This window comes from Thamnophis elegans, chromosome 6, assembly GCF_009769535.1.
Source record: "Thamnophis elegans isolate rThaEle1 chromosome 6, rThaEle1.pri, whole genome shotgun sequence".
Taxonomy (NCBI): Eukaryota; Metazoa; Chordata; class Lepidosauria; order Squamata; family Colubridae; genus Thamnophis; species Thamnophis elegans.
In genome coordinates this window covers 25,127,954-25,153,005 of record NC_045546.1, presented here as the reverse complement: position 1 = coordinate 25,153,005, position 25,052 = coordinate 25,127,954, and the positions used below count along the sequence as shown (strand labels likewise).

The following is a 25,052-nucleotide window of genomic DNA, read 5'->3' as shown; positions in this document are numbered from 1 at the left end:
AGATTTGTATGGAACTGAATCTTTAAACATCTTTCTGTGCCATTGCAATCTTGCATAATGGATGAACAGCATATGCCTCTAGAGATGTGAAGGTCTGGAGATTCTGGGGGATAGGAGGAGTGTGGAAGGGGAGAGAAGCTTTTCTTTTTCTGGGCCTTCTGATTATAACTATCCCCTCACCACATGCATAAGGGTAATCTGTCATGCAGGAGCTTGGCCACTGATATCTATCACTATATCACTATAACTGTCACTGTTCTCAAAAATGGCAGTAAAAGAGAAGGTTAATTCACTGATGCATGTTTCTACAGTGCTTATCAGGGGTGGGTTGCTGCCGGCATTAAGCCGGTTCGGCGCGCAGAAAAATTTGCTCCCCGCATGTGCGCTTTTGCATCTAAAAAGGTCTGTCCATGCGCAAAACATTAAAAAAGGGGGAAAATACATTTCTGCAATGAAAATTATTCTGCGCATGTGCAGAATTGAAAATCAAGATGGCACCACCGTTGGGGAACCGGTTGGGGTGTGTGGCAGGCCTGGATCCCTGCCAGTTCCCGTGACGCAGACCGCCAAATTACTACCGCTTCGGCCAAAGTGGTCTGAGCCGGTAGGAACCCACCTCTGGTGCTTATATACCCAACATGAAACCATAAGTAATAATATGCCCAGCATCATTTTGTACTGCTTGTCAGGATTAATGATGGCTTACTGTAGTCTAAGTACAGTATATCTTATGTATCAAAGAAAAGGTTAAAGAGCAGAAGGTGGCATAAAACAATTCCTTCTATTTAACTGTTGTTTTGTCACTGGCTATGTCCTCTGTGGCAAGAGTAGTCTTTAAGGAGACTCACTCATGGATTATTCTCAAATGTCTAAATACGCCCACCGGGAATCACTGCTGGGCTAATATGTATTATTAGGATAATTCATTCTGCCATACTTCTGATGAGACAACTCACCATATGCAACCATGTCATCGTCCAGAGAACAAGGACAGAGAATAACAAAGATCTGGTGATACACTTAAATTCAAGGACATAAAAGGAAGTAAACAGTAAACATAACCTTCGCTCAGCTTTGGTTCTGAGTAAATCCACATCGTACCAGTGTCACTTCAAACCAACCAATGTGTCAACTAGCAGGCTTGTTTCCCAGTCCTAAATATGTGATGTATCTATTAAAAACAACTTAGTGAGAACTCAGCAGGTTGCAACAGTCATAACTACTGTAAAATGCAAACTGGGAAAAGCCTTGTGTAAATGTTTGGGGTGCTTGTATGTTAATGATTATTTCTGAAGATATGTATAAAGAAGCTTTAAAAGGAACTCCTGAATAAGGGGAATTTTTACTGCCATCTGACAAAATAATGCTACATGTAAACTTCTGGACAAAGTTCTCTTAAGATTGTGCCAGAATGAATACCCCTCCTTTGTTCCCTCAAATTCTCCTATTAAAACTCCCCAGTGCCAAAGCATGCCATTTGTGTTTGCTTTTCAGTGTGATATGTGGCTACAAGTGCCTGCACAGCCTTCACTTTCCTCTGCAAGGCACGCTGTGTACTTTCACATTCTTGACTTTGACTGATTGGCCCTTTCCGATCATGTGATGGAGTTGGAATCCTGAATTGTAGCTTTTTGGCACTCCTCTTTTTCTCTCTTTTAAATTGCTTGCTCTTTTCAGCTCCTTGGGCTTCCTTCTTCTTTCCTCTCAGTACTTCAGTTAGATTGAGGAATTCTCACCCAGGGAAACTGCAGCAGCATTTTGTTTTTGTGTTTTAAACGGGGGCACAGATGTTTAGGCAGATGGCCAGTACGTCAGGCTCAGGCTGCCTCTGTGTGAATGCTATGTCAACAGAAGGCCAAGAGATGTACTTGCTATTTGATCAAACTGCAAGACGTTCTCCATACAGGAAAAGTAGGATTCTAGCACGCCAACAGCTTCTGACTAAAATTCAACAGGGTGAGTCACTTGCCTTGAGTTTTTAACTGAAACAAATGTTTGGGTTATTCTTTTTTTAAACTCATCTGGTCATATTGTGCTATTTATCTAGTTTAGTTATTTTGGTTCTTAGAAGCAGTCAGAATGAGATATTTCAATTTCAACCTAAAATATACATGTGCATGTGCTATGTATGAATAAGTGGATTGTATTTCTGCGGTATTGTCCTTCTGCCTAAATCTGCACATTCTCTCCCCCGCCCCAATCAATTGTCTGTTTTTAATTGCTCTTAGTGACCCTTGTGCAATAAATATGTGGAGTGGCAAAACCATACATGACAGATTGTCTCCCATACAGATGTGAAAGAACTGCTGAGATCTTTTTTTAAAAAAAATCCATTTATTGATTACTATTGCTCTGTGTACTTATTTCAATCATTTAGAAAAGGTAAGAAGAATAGTCTTCTCGTATCTTCAGAGGACTTGCAAGGCATGTTCTAAAGCACATAACATTTTGTGGAAATCTTAAGACCACTCAAGCACCCTCATTAGGCATATCAACTTTCTTCTTCCAATCTATATAATTGTGATGCTAACGGAATGGGCCATTTGCCAAACTGCATATAATCAAAGTGAACTTTGGAACCTTGGCGCAAAAAGCTGATGAAGTACACACACACACACACAATCTGAACAAATGTTTCAGAAGTTAAATGAAATATCTAAAGAGAGGATCTCAAGTACCCCGAATTCCCATTTATATGTAAGAAACGGGAAGCCAAGGGACCTGTAATACTGCCTAGAATAAATCAACTAAATACCAGTAGCACATATTAAATCATGAAAAGCAGCCAGAGTAAAAAAGTTCTGTGTGATTTCTTATTTACCTAGTTGGGTGCATGATGTATGTTTACTCAGTTGTAAATCTCATTGAATTTAATAGGGAGTTGAAGTGAGAGCTGTGACCTTTGGAATGCAGATCTAAATTGTTATTACTGATCAGTTGAGGTGAAGGAAAATCCTATTACATTTATTAAGGAACCATGCATATTTCAGCAATAAGCTGCTGATGAAGGAGATTATTCCCTTGGCAATGGAACAAACCGTTGTTTTCAGTACAGTGTCAGGAACTGGAGATTTTTGGAGGATGCTGCTCCTTGCTGTGGCTCTGCTTTCAGGAAGGATATTATGTCATGCATAATTGTGACTGAAAACAATTTTTCCTTTTGGGCTTATGTGAATATTCCAAGCTGTGCAAATTTAGTTTGCGTTTACAAGTGACGTTTCCAGGAAAAAAAGAAGAAAGACTTCAAAACCTTCAAGATCATATCTGTAATGTAGTGCAGCCATATGATGATAGGTATTTTTAGTATTATTCTATGCCTCCGATTGTATTTTTCCCATTAAAACTTTAAAAAAAGGCTTAATTCATCAAGAATATGTAAACTTTTAAAATAAGGATATAAGTCCTATCATTTTAGAAAAATTCATTGTGATCCTTGAATAGAGTATTGTTTTCTGCTTGAATGTTTGTCTGGTGTTAGTCCATGCTGAGATGAGTGTTGGCTGCTGGAAAGGACGTATTCTGGTCTTTTTATTTTTCTTACCTTTTTATTCTCTCTTTTGAATGGCATGTAAATGTGGTTTATTTCTATGTGTCTATTGATGACTGGTTTATCTGAATGCCAAGCTTCCAAGAATCTGCTATCATTTAGCTTGGTCTAAGATTCTCACAGTTTCCCTATTGAAACTATTGTTGAATCTGTCCCTGGGTGCAGTGAGATTAAGAAATTTTCATCATGTCTTCTGATTGCTACTTGCTGTTGGGATGTGCTGTACTAATCTTCTGACTATTTGTCCTAACAGTGGCTCTTACAGTCATTGTATGTTATTGATGATTCCTGATTTTTCTTCTTGGACTACTCATTCTTTTGGGATAATTACGAGATTTTGGGGAGATTTAGTAAGTTTATGTAAAACAGTGATGCTGTGGGTTCTAATGGTCTGTTGGTTGCTCCTGAAATGCTTTAATACATGATAGTGTTAGTTTTCATAGCTTGTGTTGGTTGTACAGTAGTAGATTGAATGATCAGGAGCTTTTTGATAAAGTCATGTAATTATCGATTTTGTTGGAAGATATTGGAATACTTCCTTTTTCTGGTGTTCATTTAATTCATTTAAATTATGTTTTAACCCAACTTCTTGTGAGAGGTTGGGTTGTTACCTTGATAATGAAGTACTTGCTTAGTGGAGTTGCTTTTCTTCAGACTTGTATTTCTAATTTGATGTTGTTTCATCTGTTGACAAAAATATCCAGGAAATGGAGTGTGCTGTTGTTTTCTTCTTTCCTTGTGAATGTAATTCCTTTGAAGATGTTGTTAATTGTTTCATGTGTTTTCTCTAGTTGTTCCCCTTTTATTATGATAAATGTGTCATCTTCTTACTGGAGCTATAGTTTTGGTTGTATGTGTGGAAGTGCTATGTATGTGTGTTCGTGTGGAAGACATTTTTAATGTTATATTCATGAAAGAAATTCAACTATTTTGCCTAATTTCATCTATCAGAAATTCTGCTTGCCCATCTTCTATCAGGGAGTGCAAGTCAAGCCAACCACATGTGATGGTGCTGAAAGTTTTTGTTTTATGATTGAAAGAATTAGAAATAGGAGAGTGGACATTATGAAACGTTTTATTAAAATTTATGTACCAAGGAGTTATTTCCAAATAGAGGCTTCATATTTTTTAGGTCCCTAGAAAATATGCTTTTTGTGGAAATCCACCTAAGTAGGAACGGAAATCCATCTAAGTAGGAATGGAAAAGTGAATGGAAGCTGCTATGTTGTGCTTCTTCCTTAATAAGATCGTTCAGAACAGATCAATGGCAGAATCAGAAAGTAAAATGAAGAGAAAGCCCACAGGGCTCCAGAAATCAACAGAGGATATTCAACAATTCTTTGTGTTGGTCTTTGCTAAACTTTCTCTTAAAAACATGCAAAAATTATATCACTTTTTGTAGTCTTACACCTTTGTAATTAATAATTATAGAATGTTTCATTCTAAAGTTTCAAGGCTGAAGATTTAGCAAGTGAATCAAGTAGTTAGCCATCAGTATACCAGAAGAGCCATCTGACTACAAAGTCACATATCCAAGTTGATACTTCTGTCCATAGGTCCATCTTCAGGCTATTATTTAAACAAGTTTGAGGGATGAAACTGTAACTGCTCATATCAGTTGCCTTTTTAAAATTTCTGATGTCAGGATTCATAGAAGCTGTTGTAAATTGAGTCTGTGCATATATAGCTGAAAAATTGAAGAAGAAAAAGAAACAAGCTAGTTATATATAACTCTGAAATAATATGCATATTGGGTAACATGCATGTCAGCATATGAACTTGTCATGAGTTGGCTGCAAAGGCTTGCTTTGTTTATTAAATTTCAAAAGATAATAACCATTTCTACAACAAAATTGTGCCCTTTCTCAAATACTTTTCCAAGAACTCTCCCAATCAGTAAAAAAAACCTCTTGTTGTGATGCTCTTTATTTAAATGAATTTTAAAGCTGAAATTATTTCAGCTCATATGAATTGCCATTTGTTAATTTATGATGGTGGGGATATAGAAGCTGGTTGTAAGTAATGGAGTATGTGTATATGTAAGTGAGAAATTGAAGAAGAAGAAAAAGACAAAGGTGCTAGTTATGTGATTTCTCTGAAATAATATACATAGCCACATATCACCAAGAGGTTCAGTCCAAGATTTTTAAAAAATGGCATAGTTGAATAAAGGATGTAATATTCAGAGTCCATTGGAGAAGCAAGGAACTTTCCTTGTATGAACTTTATTTTAAGTTACAGCCCTGATTCTGTGCAATTCTCTTGTCTTCTGCCAATCCATCAAATCCCATTCCACAGTGTTTAGGAATGTTTTGACTCCTTAGAAAGAAATCTGAAAGGGGCACAGCATGCTTCAGTAAAAAAGAATGGCTGTAAAAGTTCTCTCTGTGAACTTCCTAAAATTCCTCTTAGGACTCAGGCTAGCATTAAGAGTGCTCTGAGTTAACAGTTTCAGCAGAGGTGGTATTCAGCAGGTTCTGACCAATTCTGGAGAACCGATAGCGGAAATTTTGACTAGTTCGGAGAACTGGTAAATACTACCTCTGACTGGCCCCATCCTCATCTATTCTCTGCCTCCCGAGTCCCAGCTGGTTGGGAGAGAATGGGGATTTTGCAATAACTTTCTCTTGGAGTGGGGAGGGAATGGAGATTTTACAGTATCCTTCCCCTGCCAGGCCCACCAAGAAATACCCATCAAGCCATGCCATGCCCACCAAGCCACGCCCACAGAACTGGTAGTAAAAATATTTGAATCCCACCACTGAGTTTCAGTAATAAATAATATCAACACGTAAACACTAAAAGCCATTATTCTTGGTTCCAAGTGCAAGATGGATGGCATATACATTACATAAATAATATGGGCTCTTTCAATTTTCTATTTTAATATTAGCATGCTTTTATAGTACTGGCTTTATAAAGACCACAGGAGTTTTCATTTAAAAAAAAAGACTTTTAAATTGCAAGAAAGCAACTGTCCATTTACAAAACTCAAAACCCTTTTCATAGCTTACCAAGAAAGTTACAAGCCTTATATAACTATGTGCTAATCTCAAATGTCAAAGATTATGGAGAAAGTTCAGCTTTGAAGCTCTTCCAGAATGTCACTAGAAAGAAACCCACATTTGGAGGACAGCATTTGCAGCCTCAGTTCAGTTGTATTTCATACAAGATTTGTAAACATGCATATTTTGTCATGAACTTCTTACTATAAGAAGGACATGAAAAGTTTGATGCGGCATTAGCTCAACAAAGCACTGATGCATGTTTTTCAGTTCAAGGGTTCTCACATTATGCAGTTATTCGTCTCCCAAATGAAGCCAGTAGTTTTTCAAGACTTCCTGACATTGCAAAGGTATAAAAAAGATGGACAGCAGCTAGGTTAATTTTGGTTTTGCATTTAATTGATCAAAGAGAAACATATTGCAAGCTATACAAACTTCTGATTCATTTATTCATTCATGTTATTTATTGTAGCTTGCCACTATACAAATGTTACGTGATAGCAAGCTCATGGCACGCATGCCAGAAGTGGCACACAGAGCCCTCTCTCTGGGCATGCGCAGCGTTGCCAGCTGCTCTTCTGGGTTCTATCGTGCACATGCTTGCCGGACAGCTGGTCTTTGTGCAAAGACCAGTGCATCAGAACATGGAAGAGCAGCTCCATGTGCATGCTCACTGCCCAGCTGCTCTCTTTCCGGTTCTGGTGCTCTGGTGCATGCAGGTGCACATGCACATGTATGCGCACTCCAGATTCGGCATTCAGTGCTGAAAAGGTTAAGCTTCACTTATATAGTAACAATTTAAAACACACAAAAATAAAAAGTGACACTGACAACAAAACATTCAAGGTCACATTGTGGGTGTCAGTTCTGATTATGAGAGGTTTAAATCAGGTCTTTATTTGGCTCTCCAAAACTGATAAATCTTGACTTCCTGAACAAGCACAGAAGGACATCTCTTGTGTTTCCACAAAACCTGTCTCTCCTATTAATGTGACTCTGAGATTTTCAGGTAGGTGCAGACTAGGAAACTAGCTTTAGCAAACATCAGAGTTCTACTTCATTAAATGTTTTACATGTCATTCAGTGGTAGGATTCAAAAACGTTTACTACTGGTTGTGTGGGCGTGGCTTGGTGGGCATGGTGTGGCTTGGTGGGCATGGCTTGGTGGATGTGACGGTAGACGTGGCAGGGGAAGGTTACTGCAAAATCCCCATTCCCTCCCCACTCCAGGGGAAAGTTATGCAAGATTCCATTCCCTCCTGATCAGCTGGGACTCGGGAGGGAGAGAATAGATGGGGACAGAGCCAGTCAGAAGTGATTATTTACTGGTTCTCTGAACTACACAAAATTTCTGCTACCAGTTCTCCAGAACTGGTCAGAACCTCAGACACCTCTGATGTCATTACTAAAAACATGAATTAATTTACAGAATGTTATCCCATTGATAAATTAATAACACTGTTTGGACCAAAATCAAATTGCCTTATTGTTTAGCATGATATGTGCCATTGTTGAAATCACAGTAAACAAAAAATAGCATTCCTGTGTCAAATTCATGCCTTCTTGTCCATGTTAAGTTCTTTAGGATCTTAATATTTAAACTTCAGATTTCCTCTTTGTATAACAATGATAGGTTTTGTGAAGCAGAGAACACAGAGAATAATGTGATGATGATATTGTGTTATTAGGGTTAACTTGGGTGAGAAGAGATACCCAGTTCCCTGAAAATAAGTCATTCCTGGATAATAAGCCCAATCAGGCTTTTGAACGCATGTGCTAAAATAAGCCCTTCCCCGAAAATAAGCCCTCCCAAAAAATATTGCAACACAGCAGCAGCCATGAGGTGATCATGCTCACCGCCTCCTGCATCTCAAAAATAATAAGACCTCCCTTAAAATAAGGCCAAGTGCTTATTTCGGGGGTCAAAAGAAAATAAGACCCTGTCTTATTTTCGGGAAAACATGGTAGAGAATTTATTGCAAGAGGACTGTACTATGTGATTGTGGTACATTTATTAATTGTAAAATGTACACATGGGTATAAGTATATATGAGACTGGTGCATACTTCTTGTCTTTTTCTAAGTCGGATAGAACCATGCTATGAGTAATTGCATAGAATAAAATAGAATACAATACAATACAATACAATACAATATTTGGCTAAGTATGATTAGTCACATAAGGAATTTGTCTCTGTTGCAGAAATTGACTTCTTTCTTGATGCTTCCTTAGAATCTTATTTCTTATTTACTTAATAACCATCATTATGACCTAAAAAAGCAAAAAAAAATGTGATAAAAGAAGTCCAGAAGAAGTTAGAAACTGATCGTTCATAATACATTTAAAAAAAATAAAACAGTGACAAAAACATCAAAACTCAACAATCCCTATCCTGATTTAAAAGAAAAGAGGAAGAAAAATAGGTTTTTCTGTCCTGCACATTTAGGGCACAACTAAATGTAACCAACAATAAGTTTCTGACTAATTCTAAAAAGATATCAACAGTGTACTAAACTGGAACTGTTGAAGGAATCCTATGGATAGCTAGTTGGAAACAATACATTTTTTTCAAAATACCTTGCTGCATTTCAACATGAGGGGCAATTAGAGTCTTATTATCTGATCTGTGGGTATAAGAAAATGTCAAAGTATCTACCCATCCAGACAACGGCAAGAATATTCCTCCATGGCTATGGTCATAGCAACTCATGTATGCAAAGATGTGATAGTCTTCTTCAGCCTGACTTTCATAAGTTATGATGGAACCACACCTTCTAGAATTTTCAGTCAGCAAAACCAAAAACTACCTATACAGTTGTTAAAATACAGAATGATTTCCATTATTGCAGTATTGCCACTTTAGCATTTTCAATTTAAAGGCACCTTTGAGCATGTGGAACATTCACATAGCATTTAGTTGAAATTCCTTTAACCATACATACCGTATTTTTCGGACTATAAGAGGCAGTGGTGTATAAGACACACCAAGATTTCGAAGAAGTAAATAAGAAAAAAAAGTTTTTGCCTTCCCTCATCCCCCAGCAGCACTGCAGGCTTCAGTAGGGCTGTGGTAAGGCAAAAAAGCCTGTATTTTTGCAAAAAATGTGCCGTTTTTGCCTTACCCCAGCCCTACTGAAGCTTCCAGAGTGCTGCTAGGGGCTGAGGGAAGGCAAAAACAGGATGTGGGGGACAAGCTTCAGGAGACCAAAAATGGCTGTATTCAGTGTATAAGACACACCAACATATCCATGCTCTTTTAGGGGGGGAAGATGCGTCTTATACTCCAAAAAATATGGTATATATTCCAAAGACCACACATGTGATCAAGGAAAGGATAACTTTCATTTAAAAAGCTGCAACAAGGTTATATATAAAATTACAGTTACAAGCCTGCTTGTTTTGTTTTATTATATATTTATAATATTCTATTAGTAGATCTACTAATACTAATGCTTTTAGTAGTGTGAATTTGTTAAATGTAATATTATTTAAGTGGTTAATTTAATTTTTATCACAGATAACACATCTTGATGTTTAACAAAATAAAATCTTAAATGAAAATGTATATTTTTATACATTATAATATTTATACTGAAAGATTTATACTAATATTATTTAAGCAAGTAACAGGTTGGATAAACCTTTCCTTACTTCAAGTGAAGTTGAACCTACTGAAATCAGTGAAAGTACATTAGCCCTTATTAAAAAGTGCCATTAACTTTCTGTATCTGGAATCAACCCTCTTTTTGTAGAAGTTGGAAAATATTTATCTAGTATGAAATGCCACTTTTATTTTTAAAATTTTCCCTGACTGGAGTGCTGCCATTTCTCCATGTGGTTCTCCTACCTTCATTCTTGTTTGTGGTTTTCACATCCTGAACAAGATGTAAATATGCGTGATGTGGAGTATTTATTGACATTGCTTGTGGAAGAACGATGGGGACTCAGTGATGATTACTCATATGTTCTTGAAAGTAAATAAGGTGGAGGCTTTCAAGAATTCATTTTAGATGAGTCAGAAAATTATCATGCTTCTTGGAGTTTATAGAAATAGACTTGACTGTGTCATTCTGTACTTTGCCTCTGAGCCATGAATAGTTCCATTGACACTGTGCACCCATGTTGCTGAACAATTCTACTTATTATGAACCAGAATTAGCATTCTTTTTTTTTTACTTTTTCAGACTTTATAGAATTAGCGCAAAATAGTTCCAAGATTCTTTGTTCCAGGGGCAAATCTATCACAGCAGGTCCTTCAGTGTGACCCCAGAAGACGTGCATCCCTCCTTTTCATTTAGCACTTAGGACATGACACCATCTCTCTTGTGAAATAAATTCTAGTATGTAAAAATGTATGCATAAGATAACTTGATCAGATTTAGACATTTTGGATTAACCTGCAGTGAGTCAAGAACACGGTAAATGTTTTCACAGAGATTTTATAATACTCTATTGTAGCTTCCTACTACTAACGAAAAGGACTCTAGGAATAAGCATGATTATAACGTGGAAGGAATGTGCATGACTCAAAAGAAATGGGTGTTCTAGTTTTTTTTGGCTAGTTACAGAAATTATTAAGTTCAAAAGTTTGAACCAAAAAATTGAATGGTACCTATAATGTAGTGGTAGTTTAAACCTAAGACTGGCTACTTACTCCTTTCTCTTAACTGATTCAACTATATTAAGAAAATATACTTCTATTGATCATCGAAAAAAATATTTGAAGATATTGGATATATGTAGCAAGACCAAAGAGCATAAAAATAAGTTCAAAGTGATAAGTTCTGTAGAACTGTTCATGATACAGAATATTACAGAAATGTTAGGTTTTTAGAGTTAAGGAGCAATTTTTTTCTTTGTCCTGGAATGTTAGATATAATATGGATTATGACTGAATAATCTGAATTTTTTCTTTGCTTTTTTATCCATCCCCTATTGGGCAACATAAAACCTACAGTATATACTCGAGTATAGGCCGACCCGAATATAAGCCGAGGCACCTAATTTTACCACAAAAAACTGGAAAAGTTATTGACTCGAGTATAAGCCTAGGGTGGGAAATGCAGCAGCTACCGGTAAATTTCAAAAATAAAAATAGATACCAATAATGTTTTTGAATATTTATTTCAAAGAAAAACAGTAAACTAGTGGTGTATTCAATGAAATACTTCACTCACCTCATGATGCTGATGTCCCGCTGTGATGATGATGTCCCGTGCAGCCGCGGGAGCGATGTCCCGCCTCCTATGACACACGGCACAGTGATTCCTATCATTGGATCACTGTACCAGAGGAGGTGGGACATCGCTATGTGGCTGCTTGCCATAACAAGGAGGAGGTGGGACATCGTTGCAGAGCGGCAGGAGGGGGAGGAAGGGTAATCGTAAGACAGCCCTGCATTACATTAGAACGTGAGGAGGGGGGATGGTGCGGTGCGCGCTGCGCGGCAAACTGACACAGAGGGAGGGGAAACTCACAGGGGCACTGGGCCATTCACGAGTGTCACCCAGCGGCATGGCCCCGCCCCTTTTTCTCCTCCATTTCGGGCAAATTTTTCACTGACTCGAGTATAAGCCGAGGCGGCTTTTTTCAGCCCAAAAAGTGGGCTGAAAAACTAGGCTTATACTCGAGTATATACAGTAACACTTTTTTGTACTGCCTGCAGTGCTTATCCTAGTCTACAGAGGAAAAAGTCTTTAAAAGCTCTATATTGATATACCAGGAAATAAACATAGAACTTTTTTCCATTAAAAAAGATCTGCCACTGAGCCACAGATTTTCCTTGAAACAATCTTGGATCTCCCTGGCCTGGCTTCAATAGTAGCAAATTCCAGAGCATCAATCAGATGGAGAAAGAACTAAGCCCCCTTTGCTCTTGTACATTCAGTTCATGGAATATACAGTGTTGCATCTGTTTAAGAAAGAAAGACGTATTCATAAGATTTCTTTAAAGAAATTTCCTGTGACATTTTAAGGCACTTTGTTTGTAACCGTTTTTAGACATTTCTGCTTTCAGTCATCTTGCCTGCCATGCAGGTTGGGAGTTTTAGCTGAATTGGGTATTATGAACTCAGCTCACAGGCGAGTAATGGCAAAGTTATTTCCTGAAAGTCTTTGGTTTTGTTTTTTTTTAAAATTCAGATTGCTAAAAATTTCACGTTCAGGTCATCAGTGCCTGGGGTGAGAGCAAAACTATTCTTGACACTGACATATAAAGTTAGAGTGGTTATAAAATGAAAAGAATAGCCTGCAGTATTTTTGGGTGAGATTATACTTCTTCTCTAATCATAACAAAGCAAATTCTCTTTTTAAAATTCTAGTACTCAAATAGAAGAATGAATTCTTTAATATTAACATTTAATCGATGGCATCAATGAGAGAGTTGATCAAGTTGCAATGACAGAAAGGTGGGAGGGTTGACTAATAGGAATAGCAATAACAATAGAATTATATACCATACCATAGTATCTTACAGCATTCTCTGAGCGGGTTACAGATATCAGCATATTGCCTCCAACAATCTGGCTCCCCATTTTATCAATCTTGGAAGCATGAAAGGATGAGTCATCCCTGAGCATCATCAGAATTGAACTCCAGGTTATGGGCAGCCTTTGCCTGCAATACTGCATTCTAACACTGCACCACCACAGCTCTCTAATATTTTCAGGTGAGAAAGATTATTCAAAAAGTTCTTGAATGTCTTAAGACATGGACTGAAATGACTATATGAGATGAAAGTGGTAAAAGATGGAACAGGAAGATGAAGGCAAAACATATAAACTCCACAGTGAGACAAACCATATTGTTACAAGTCATTAGGTTCTGCTGAAATCTCCCTGACAATGTTTAAAGTAGTCACATTTGAAATCATTGATCTCATAGCAAAATATATTAAAATTGTTGATGTTATAATTCATATTAATTAAAGACTCTTTATTAGAATATATTTGCTGGTTTAAAATCATCTGCCATGCTATAATTTTGTCTCTATATTTCCTGTGCCCCCAAACCTCGATTATCCATGTTTTTGCAAATATTTGCAGATGAGCCATATGAAAACAGGAAGCTATACAATGTAAATGGATCAGAGATTTGGTTATGAATAGGAATACTAGATCTAATGAGCTACCCTGTAGAAGAATTGGTCACAGATTCTAATCTAGTTTCAAAGGAGACAGATTGAATAATGCTTTATCAAATGATCTAATCAGTCATTTAGCCAATTCTGACAAATTAGAGCCCTTTATACAGGGGTAGGATTCTACTGGTTTGGGCAAACCAGTAGCTCTGACCATCAGCTGGGAGCGAACCAGTTTGTTTTGATGATGAAATGGGTCTGCCCACCCGCCCCTGCGCTTAACTCACCTATATATTCTCAGCTGAGTCGCACGGCAGAGCAGTAATGCGGAAGGTACTTTTTCTCAAAAGTGAAGTGTGTGATCAATCTCACTACTGCCTTTATACAGTCTACAGTCTAACTCAGTGGTTCCCAAACTTTTTCAGTCCACCATCCCCTTGGTGCTACAAACTGATCCTCAGTGCCCCCACCCAGTGGTGGAATTCATTTTTTTTTACTACCGGTTCTATGGGCGTGGCTTGGTGGGCGTGGCTGGGAGAGTCATGTGACTGGACAGTTTGCACAACGAAAGGAAGATAGTAACAGTAAAATTCAAAACTGTAACAATTAATTGCACATTTATTCAAAATCCAATTTAAAAACCTTTTTAGTTAATGTTAATTCAACAAAATTGTTGAACATGATCCAGTGATATCAGGTTTTCAAAGTCTGATAGTCATTTATCAAGAACCTTAGTAACTAGGCATACAATATAATCTTATCTCCTTCAGATTGCCAATTATTTTACACGACACAGACATTCTGCCTTTAAATGCTTATGTGGTTTAAATGGCTAAACTTCTGCTCACCGAACCAACTATTGAAAACCAGTAATTCCGCAAGGAGAGAGGATAGGGATGGGGATATTTCAAAAACTAAACACATATCCTAAAAGAAAATCCACCCGCGACCAGCATTGAGTGGAACTTTTATAAGCTTTAGAATAAATGAGCTGGAAGGAACCTTGGAGGTCTTCTGGTCCAGTCCCCTGTTCAAGCAGGAGAACCTATGCCAGAGGTCTTCAAACTTGGCAACTTTAAGACTTGTGGACTTCAACTCCCAGAATTCTCCAGACAGCTATGGACTTCAACTCCCAGCTACGCTGGCTGGAGAATTGTGGGAGTTGAAGTCCACAAGTCTTAAAGTTGCCAAGTTTGGGGACTCCTGACCTATACTATAGTAGTATATACATATAGTATACTATACCTATATCAAAGCAAGCTCCTGTGAGTTTAACAACACCCGTATTTCCAAGGCTAGAAACGGAAGATTGCAATGTGAGCTCCCTCCTGCTGGTAATCCAAACCTGCCTAACCAAAATCCACACCACCAAAAGGGAGCGACCACACTTCCGCTCATCACACTCTCCCCCCAGTTACTTTTACCCAGCAGTGTCTCCATGCAAAGGAAAAGGATGGCACGAAATATGTGACCGTTTTTTAAACCAGTGGCAAAAAGCTCTCTCGCAAGCTCAACTAGAATTCGATTGGTGGGGTTTCCCCCCCCCCCTAACAACACTGTGCACGATCTCCCCGCCCACCGACCGTTTTTAAAAAAACCTTTTCACAAGCCAAGCCGGTCGGTTAAGACACCGGTGGTGTTAGGGAGCGGGCGATTGAAGCGACGCGCGCCCCTCTCCTGGGAGGAAGGCAGTAATTGGAGGAGAGGGTGGTGACATTGCTTAAAGGGAAACCCGCAGTTATTTCCAGGTTTGTTTGAGTAATTTCAGCCTTCTGCCCGTGCCAATGAGCTTTAATCAGTCCATCTTCTGCTCAGCAAGTTTCTCCTTTCCATCTGAGAATTAGCTAAGGGGAAGCTACCAACCTAGGGGCGATGCCCTCTGCAGCCAACACAATACACTATTTTTTTTCCTCACCCTCTTAGCGCTCCCTACCACCCCCTTGCCTCTTAGCGCCCCCCTGCCAGCCCCCTTGTCTCTTAGCGCTCCCCTAAGTCATCCCACCACTCCCCAGGGGGTGGTACAGCCCACTTTGGGATCCACTGGTCTAACTGATGTTTCTATTTGTGGGCTTGGCATTTTCTAATGGTTTTATCTTAAATAAAATAGAGGAGTCTAGCTTTTTACACTTCCACATGCAGATAGAAAGCCATCAGATGTTGAATAGTTCATTATTCATGTTAAAAGACAAATGAAATGCAAATCATAACTTTCACTATCTTCTTCAGTTGTAATACTTTTCTTTCTGATTTTCTAAGCAGCTGGAGAGATTAGGGTAACTTTGCATCCAAACCAATTATGAAAAAATAACTGGAAAAACACACTAGCATATTAGTGTCTTACCTAACTCAATCTGAACCATAGCTTGAGGCTACAGTAGAACTCATTAAAATCTATTGCAAGAAAGCTGTGGACACAGCATGCATGTAGTCAGTATAGCAGAAAGGGCAAATTTTAAATAATAAAATAGTTATAGGGTTCAATACTTTTCAAGCAAATGGAGACAATTTTATGCTTAATAATAATAATAATAAAAGCAATAATCTCTTTATGCTTAATCTGTATCACTTTTCACTACTGACATGCTACTGTACTTAAAACTGAAGTTGTTCTTCCCTCACATCTATTTCAAACTGTCCTTCAGATCAGAGCAAACTTGCAGACTAATTCTATAATTTTGATTGATGCTGTCATCTGGTTGGTGATGACTTCTAGCCACCATACAGATAAGTATGAACTTATAATGTTCATGCACTCCATGAACATTATAATATGTAAAGCCCATTTCTACATTCTCTCTATCAAATCAGATATATCTGATCTCTTTAATGTGGGATTTAAATAAGGACTAAATGTAGCATTGGACAATTTTCTCAATAAATTTCTTCAAAAATCAAAAGCAGCCCTAAGAGATTGCGAGCTTATTGTACTAAGCTACATATTATGTTAGATCTGTATGTATAGACTGAAACTAATGATTCTCTTTCTCCTGAAAAAAAAGCAGGATTATCATCCTGATCCAGATGGAGGCTATAATGCATGAGGCAAGGAGTGTAGCCATTTTGGTTTGCCATGATACACCAGAAATAGTCCATCAAAGTTTCCAAGCAGGTCAAACTAAGAGTTTTAGTGAATATGGGAGGAACAGTTAAAATCTCCTGCACTGTAGGGTTGTATAGCGATTCAGGTCTGAAGGCAAAATGTAAATTGGAACATGCACAGGTGTGCATGCATCTGTCAGCACCTTAAACAAAATCTTTTCCCTACCCCTTGTGGATTACAGCTGTGTCCCTCATGAAGAAGAAGCTGCTTAAGATGCCACACCAGTGGTGGGTTTCTAATTTTTTTTACTACTGGTTTACTTGTGCATGTGCACTCGCATGTGCTTGCAACACTTTGCGCATGCGCAGAAGCCTCCCGCTGCCATTACTAAGGGTTCACCCAATCCAGGCCGAACCGGGAGCAAATCACCTCTGTGCCATACACATACACATGGCCATGCACAAACCAAATCTTGATGTCTGAATGCCATACTTCTTGATGGGTTTAAACAATACTTAGCCGCTATATGTTTTGTTTGGTTTTAATTTTCTGTGTGGTATAAATTATGGCATAGTATTTCAGTATGTTGCAGCGATTGTCCAGTGGGAGAGCGAAGAGGAAATGGAAGGCTATCGCAAGCTACCCTCCCTATTATATTACCAAAGGACCATGGAAGCACAAATACATTTGGGAACTTATGCAAGTCATACCATCTCTAATGGTAGCCCAAAGATATCTGAGTTTTGTTATGTTTAGCTTCCTGTGTTATTACTTGTAAGATGTAACAAGTAACATACAAGCCAAGGTAATAAATGAATAAATTTCCAGAAGCTGCTTTGCATTACCTTATTTGAGCCACAGTGGCACTGTGGTTAGAGTGCAGTACTACAGGCTACTTCTGTGACTGCTGGCTGACTGCAATTTGGCAGTTCAAATCTCACCAGGCTCAAGGTTGACTCAGCCTTCTATCCTTAAGAGGTGGGTAAAAAGGACTCAGATTGTTGGGTGCAATGCACTGACTTTTTAAACCACTTAGAGAAGGCTGTAAAAGCACTGTAAAGCGCTATATAAGTCTAAGTGCTATTGCTATCTACCTTCTCATCCCTCTCTTAATACTACGTACACCAATGAAACTTCCTGGTTGTATATTAGGACAAGTGAAAGGAAATGCTTGTTCACATGTTATTAAACTATAGTATTTTCTTCCACAATTATGTAATGGCTGGCAATTTAGACTTCATTAGAATCAACTCACCAATGGCTGCTAGTAATGATGGGAGTGGAAGCAGTTTGTTTTTCAGTAGCCTTGTTTAGAGAACACATGTAGTGCTGCTATGATCATGTTCTACTTGTTAACCTTAAGCCAGAATTTCCAAGAATTTTGAGGGTCACCAAACTGAGATAAAGTGCTCTAGGCATGTATACTAATATCTGTAATTAGGACTTATTGACAGTTAATCATGGAATCTGTTGTTTTCGTGAATAAATTCTAGATGAAATAATGTAACAAAACCCCATGCAGTTAAAAATCATTGCATAATTTTCTGGTAAAATCTAAATTTTGCTTTCTTGGTTGGATTTTTAAATCAATCATTTGTACCGCAATACTGCCCTCTCTCATAAGCAGAAAGCACACTGCATATTTCTAATCAAATTGGCTTTTTAAAAAATGTGTAGCTTGAGGATATTGGTTTATTACTGATTTCCAGTTCTATTTTCATTTACCAAATGACATTTGGAGAGCTTCTGTTTTGAACATAATCACCTAAGGGCATATGCTGCATGATTCAATTATTGTAGAATGTCACTCCCTTCCCAGAACACATGGCTGAAAACATTAGCAAGTTTAATCGTTCCCAGTGGTTGTTGCTTTTCACACATCAGGGTTTTTTTCCAGAAAGGTTTAAACAATAAAAAATCAGTTCTGTAGATGAAATGTTCTGCCTATTGTCTTTGGTCCTAGAAGCTTTTCTTTCCCATGTCTGCATCTAAAACTGTTTCACCCATTTTTATTGTGGTTTTTTAGTGTATTTAGATGCATCAATTAAAAAACCTCAAAATCTACGTTTAAAAAAAAAGTATGAGATTTGAAAGATCGTTTCAAGTTTATTTGAGGGGGAGTGGAGGTGGTTAATGTTAAGATTCAAGCCCCAGCTCTTTTTTATGTGTATCACACATCACACACAAGGGGGGGGGGGGATTGAGCTTAAATCATGCCTGGATTTCTATTTTTGCTTTCAAACCTAACCCATGAGTTCCTCCATGCTGCCTTTGTCAATGGCTTTGTTTGTTTTGCCACCAGCCTTCAAAAGGCATTGGTAGTTTTTAGTACTGCAATAGCACCATCTTTTGTCAGCTGCTTTTACTGGCAAAGAGATGGCTTCAAAACACTCTTATATATGGAAAGCAGGGGTGGCTTCCTGCCAGTTCTAACCTATAGAAGAGGTTCCACAAATCTACAGTGCTGTTTAGAACCGGTTCCAACTCCCTCCCCCGCCCGTCCGCACATCATTAAGATGAAGAGCGAGAATAGGAATTCTGGGAGTTGAAGTCCACAAGTCTTAAAGCTGTCAAGTTTGAACACCCTTGGGCGTTTTTTTCTAAAGGGTTAGGGGTGCAAGGGTCTTGTAACTTGACAGCTTTAAGACTTGCGTGCTTCAAATGCCAGAATTTCTGAGCCAACATTTTGGTTGCTAAGCAAGAGCGCTGTTAAGTGAGTTTCACCACATTTTACAAGTTGGCCACGCTCAACCAGTCACATGGCTGGCAAGCCACTCCTACCCAGTCACATGGCTGGCAAGCCACTCTCACCTAGTCACATGGCCAGCAAACCACTCCCACAAAGTAGGCCACACCTACAGAAGAGGTTCTAAAAAAAATTGAAACTCACCACTGATGGAAAGATAATTTCTCACCTAAGATCACAAGATCTTCTAGGACCCATCTGGAGCTCCATCATGGCTTTTCTGCCATGGCACCTGTCATTTGAAACAACAACCCCACTTTTAATGGTCCTCTGGAAAGCCCTCAAAATGTGCTTTTTTCAACAAGCTTGGAGATGCCTTGGTAATTGGGAGCCTATGTGCTGGTTGTAGTATATGTCATATCTTTCCTCTCACAGTCTTGCTGTATCTATTGTTATTGTCTTAACAGATGCGTAAAATGTTTTAATTTGTTGTTTTATTGTATGCTGCTCAGATTCATTTCATGTCAGATGGGTGGCCGTGTTAATTCAGCCAAATAAACAAACAAATCAAACATGTATAGATAATTAGCACCAAAGCTTTGGCAGAAGTCCATATCAAGATTTAAGACAGATTGTTGTTGATTATTTTGATTCACCTTTTTCCATTTTATCTCCATTTTATTTCTACAGCGATATGCCTGTCAATCCTGTGAGGTAGACCAGATAAAGAAACCAATGTCATATAGGTCTAATAATACTTTTATTGAAATAGCTATAGTAACAGAGCCTTGCATGTCTGAGTGTGCTTCACTTTATCTTTGTGTGTATTAGGGAGGATACTTGTGTGAGACATTTTCTCAAATTAAGTTTTTTTTTGGGGGGGGGGAATTGATTGTTGCCTTGGTAGTGGCTATTTCTCCTCTTTTACATGGCCTTTTCTTATGACATCTACATCATCTGCCTGACTGGCCACTTCCTCACTTCAGAGACTATAAAATCACCTGATTCAGAAAGGAAGATGAACCTTAAGAGTTTGCCATTGTCTTCTTCCAAGGGCTGAGAGAAAGTGATTTTCCCTTCCCAATCACCCAGCTGGCTTTGTACCTAAAGTGAGACTAGAACTCATGGACTTCCAGTTCCTAGTCTGATGTCTTGACCACTAGACAAGACTGCCTCTCAATAACAGTAGTTAAAAATAAATAACTATGGCAGAAAAAAATGAACAGATATTCAGGTTCAAGTACAATGTGCCATAGTCTTTAAACTTGACCTAAGTTAGTCTCATCAGCATTTTCTGGTTCAATACATGTATTGGTATGAACATGAAAGGGTGGGGTATATAAATCCTTTTTCATCAATAGTATTGGAACTGGGAACTGTGTCACTTAGTGTTGAGGTCATAAGCCACAACATTGTGGGGCTCTGTCAATTTAGGATGGCTATTGCAACCCTTCTAGTTGTTATTAGGCAATTCCCACACAGTTACAGTGTGGGAAAAGATTGTAGCCTCAAATAACCTTTGCATTTCAATTTCCTTCCTAGTTGTTGTTATCATGGGAAAGCCCTAGCATCAATTTTGGCAATTGCAATTAGTGATGGTATAAGTCTCAAAAGGAAGGGTTATGATATGTAGATTGCTTAATTTTAAAGAAATAAATTTATTGGAGAAAATAAATCTTCATGGCATTCTTCAATGTTAAGTTCCATAGTTTAGTTTGCATTTCAAATGTCAAGCCAGGGAAGTCAGGAGATTCAAGCAGTTCAAATGAATATAAAGACGGATTGCAAGCTTAAGCTTTCTACAAGAATCTGAACTACTAATGATTAAGGGAATTTAGTGGAGTTAAGAAGGGATTCAAGGAGGGGTGGACTTAAATCTCTTGTGATCACACAGGGACTCGTGATTGATGATATGTTTGACCCCTCCCTTGGGCTCAGCCTGGTCATCTCCTCCATAAATATATGTTAGACAATAGGGCTAAAAAAATTGTTTTTTGATAGATTTCATATTTCAAATAACTTACACTCTCATCAGTTATTATTGGTTTATGAAACAATTATAAGCATCGGTGAAATGATACCTGGGGCTAACCATACTGTGAAGAATGTTCCAATTCATCTGGCTTAGCCATTGTTTGTTCCTTGTCTACTATCCTATAATAATTTCTGATTACCATAATGTTCCTCCTATCCAGCAGTGGGATTCACTTACCTTACCTACTGGTTTGCAAATGTGAGCATGAGCGCGCATGCACAGAAGGCCGTGCATTATGTTGGGGAAGGTGGGCAGAGCCTCCTGCAGCCACCGCTACCGGTTCACACGAACTGGGGAGAATTGGCTGAATACCACCTCTGCTCCTATCCCTCCAAATATTTGGTGGCTGTTAACCAAGTAAAATAATGGAACAGTGTAGAAATAACAAGATACATTGAAAGAAATTATAATCTCTTTTTGTAGCTCTTCCTACAGTTCCATTAATACAAATTCATTACTTAAACACCATGACCTCATGTAAATAAGTGAACAATTGTGCCTGAGTGGAAGCATCCGTAAGAGGTCAAATGGAAGACTAGTGATAAAAGCACAGTTGCAATGAAAGTGCCATCGTATGTTGTAACATCACATGCTTGAATGAAAGGGATGGAGTTTACAGCATGATACCATTTTTGTTATTTTTCTAAAAGCAATGGAGCCTGCTGATGTCCCTACACTTCAGTTGAATAAGGAAATTACAGAGCCCAGAGTCTATTTCATTGTGAGCTTTTTTTTCTCCCACTTTGGTTTCAGCAGCTGGTGGTTGCACATTTATAGCCCAGTATGATATTCTCAAAGCCTGTAATCTATTAAAATCAGGACTCAGAACATGAATTAGGTCCCCCACCCCCTCTCTTTCCCTATCTGCTAATTGGTAGGATTCTGGCTATCTAATCAAGATTGAGTGTGTATAGATGATGATCAGGCCTATAGAGTGTCAATGGGCCTTTCCTCATTTTATATTTTCCATAGTCTTCAATTATTTTAATTTAAGACTCATACAGCATGTGAAAATTAACCATCTGTTTCTAATAACCCAAAATGTATATCCAATACTAATGAACACTTTTGTATACTCACATGCCTCCAAAACACTGGAGGCAAGTTTTTCCTCTCAAATGGAAAAGTCGTAGCAGCTGCATGACACACAAGGACCACAGTGCTTCCCTCTGGTTAGATTTCTGGCAGCAAATTTCTAAGGGCAAAGCAACTTTCCAAGCTGCTTAATTGCTATAAGCCTGTTAAGTGTAACTTCTTTGCTGGCTGAAAAAATACACTTCCCTTTAAAGATGTTTTAATTGGATTGCATAGTTTCTGAACACCTGTGCTCGTTCTCAGTCCTCCTAACTCAATACAGTTAGATGTGTTCTAAAATTAAGGGGGAAATTTTGAACAATGAGGTGACATTCCTTCTAACCAACAGCCCCCAGAGTAACCCAGAAGCATTCATTCACACTGACTGACTCCCATGTAAGGATTTGTAGGATTGTAGCTTTAGACCAAGAAAGGATTCCAATATTTAAAATGCAACTTTGCATAGAATAATGCATTCATTATTTTTAATTGGGAATGTTTAGATTATTTCCAGTAAATGTGAAACTGTCTTTACTACTACTGCTACTGTCTTTACTACTTATATTCATTGTATTCTTTTAAAAAGAGGGCATTTTTCAAGAACTCTGAATGCATTTTTAATTTTGCCTTACATAGCATTAGTGACAAGTATGTGTTGTCCCCAAAACTAGGCTCTTGCTTGGTGTCGAAGCCGATAAATCCGGACACAAGGTGTAATATAGAATCATACTTTTATTTTGGTACCAAGATATAAGGACCCCGGTTTGAAAAGTAACCAAGGGCCAAGACTAGAATCTTACAGTAGTTTTTATAATCAAGGGATGGTCGCGTTCAACCTTTTGCCCTTCCTCTAATAATGTAACAGATAATTTTGATTGGTTATTTGGATTTCAGCCCCCCTAAACCCTTATACCTGTTATGTTAAATGGCTAAATGTCACGTCACCTGTTTTTCACCCCAGGTCACGGGTATCTTGCAAAGTGTGCCACCTCTGTGTGGGTTTTGGGGGTTTTCTCATAAGCAACCTATTCTTGTTCCTAACATCCTGGCTATAGGTTTCAAGGTGTAACTTCTGTCTCGCTGTTAATGTGCAGCCCCCCCTCTTCCTACCTATTGCAGAGCAGAATAAAAAAGCAGTTTTTTCTGAGGCCACTTCTCTGCGACCCCCCTCCCTCTTCAGTGAGAGAGACAGGAAAGGAGCAAAGCTCTTAATTGTCAAGGCAAAGAAATGAAGACAAGAGAAAATGTTTTATCAGAATTCATATTCCTCACTCTCATGTCCATTCCATCCACACCTGGTCCTATCTCCTCTGATCCCCAGGGCCTCATCTGTGCATACTTCCACAATCTGATCCTTCATATGTTGCCAACCTTTTGTGATGTCTTCCAAGTATCAAACCTTTGCGTTATTCTATTTTCTTGGCACAATAGGAAGTGAGATAACTGTCTTCACAGCACTGATGTACTCCCATCTGGGATGATCAAAAGTCTCCCAAAAGGCTCATAAACTAAGACTTTTTAGCAACACAAGGCACATTTACAAAATTATGAATATTGCAAGTTTACTTAAGCATAAATATCTAATTTCAGATATGTTTTGTTTGTGACATTTTTTTTCTGCAATCATGAAAATGTTTATTTTAAATGTTTGCACATTTATATTCCATCCTTGCTTCTAAGATGAATATCTGGGGACAAAAACATGCTGGAATGCTTACTGAGAAAATGAGTTTCTCTTTTAATAATTCAAATGTGCAGGGTTTTTTGTAACACGCTGGAGATAGACAGGATAGTTTTATGAATCATCACATGCAAAACTGGCACAGATGAAAGGTAAATCCTAGGTGTGTTGGGATTACAGTTGTTCAAATTTCTTAAAATTGTAGTCTGAATAAGGCTGGAGGGCTCCAACTTGGCAAAGATCATATTTGAACTTGTTATCACTCTCCGAGAGATGAAGGAGTGCTACTTCCAGGTTTTGAGGAGGGAGGCTTGGGGAAAATGTTCTCAATTGGCTTTTTGAATGAGTAGGTTCACCTTATTTGCCTGCTCTTGCTACTTGGCTTCTTCTCCTCCTCCCCTGCCATACAGGCATTTTGTTTGAGAGGGCAAGATACACTATTGAGGGAATGCTGTTCCTCCTCCTCCTCCAAGGAGGGGGAAAAATAGAACCAGCATTCAGCCCTTCTCTGCAGTATATTATGCTGCAGTATATAGATAACAACTATCCAGGGGTGAGATTGAAAAATGTTAGCAACCAGTTCTCTGCCCAGTTGCTAGGTGAGCGTGGCCATGTGGGCATGGCCTACTCGACCCCCTGCACCACAGCAGTGGGAGGGGGCGGTTTTGCCCTCCCCAGGCTCCGGAGGCTCTTTGGAGGCCGGAAATAGGGCCATTTCGGGAGTTCCAAAACTTCCAGGAGACCCATTTTTCACCCTTCCCCAGCTCCAGAGGCTCTCCTCGAGCCTCCAAGAGGGTGAAAAAGAACCAGAAATAAGCCCACTTCTGGAATTTCCGGAAGATCCATTTTTTGCCCTCCCAGGGCCTCCGGACGAGCCCTCCACTTACCTGGCATGATGAACGGGG

At 38.6% G+C, this 25,052-nt stretch overlaps 1 protein-coding gene across 2 annotated transcripts in view; it reads left to right on the top strand.

Annotated features, from left to right (window-relative positions):
* The first annotated feature begins 1,615 nt into the window (after positions 1–1,615).
* STARD13 (StAR related lipid transfer domain containing 13) overlaps positions 1,616–25,052 on the top strand; it is an 86,327-nt gene continuing 62,890 nt past the window's right edge. Inside the window, exon 1 of one of the 2 annotated variants that reach the window (XM_032219359.1) lies at positions 1,616–1,956. In XM_032219359.1, coding sequence (XP_032075250.1) covers positions 1,788–1,956 — 169 coding nt within the window. In that variant the 5' untranslated portion in view covers positions 1,616–1,787. The remainder of the gene's footprint in view (positions 1,957–25,052) is intronic. The other variant, XM_032219366.1, reaches the window with a different exon arrangement.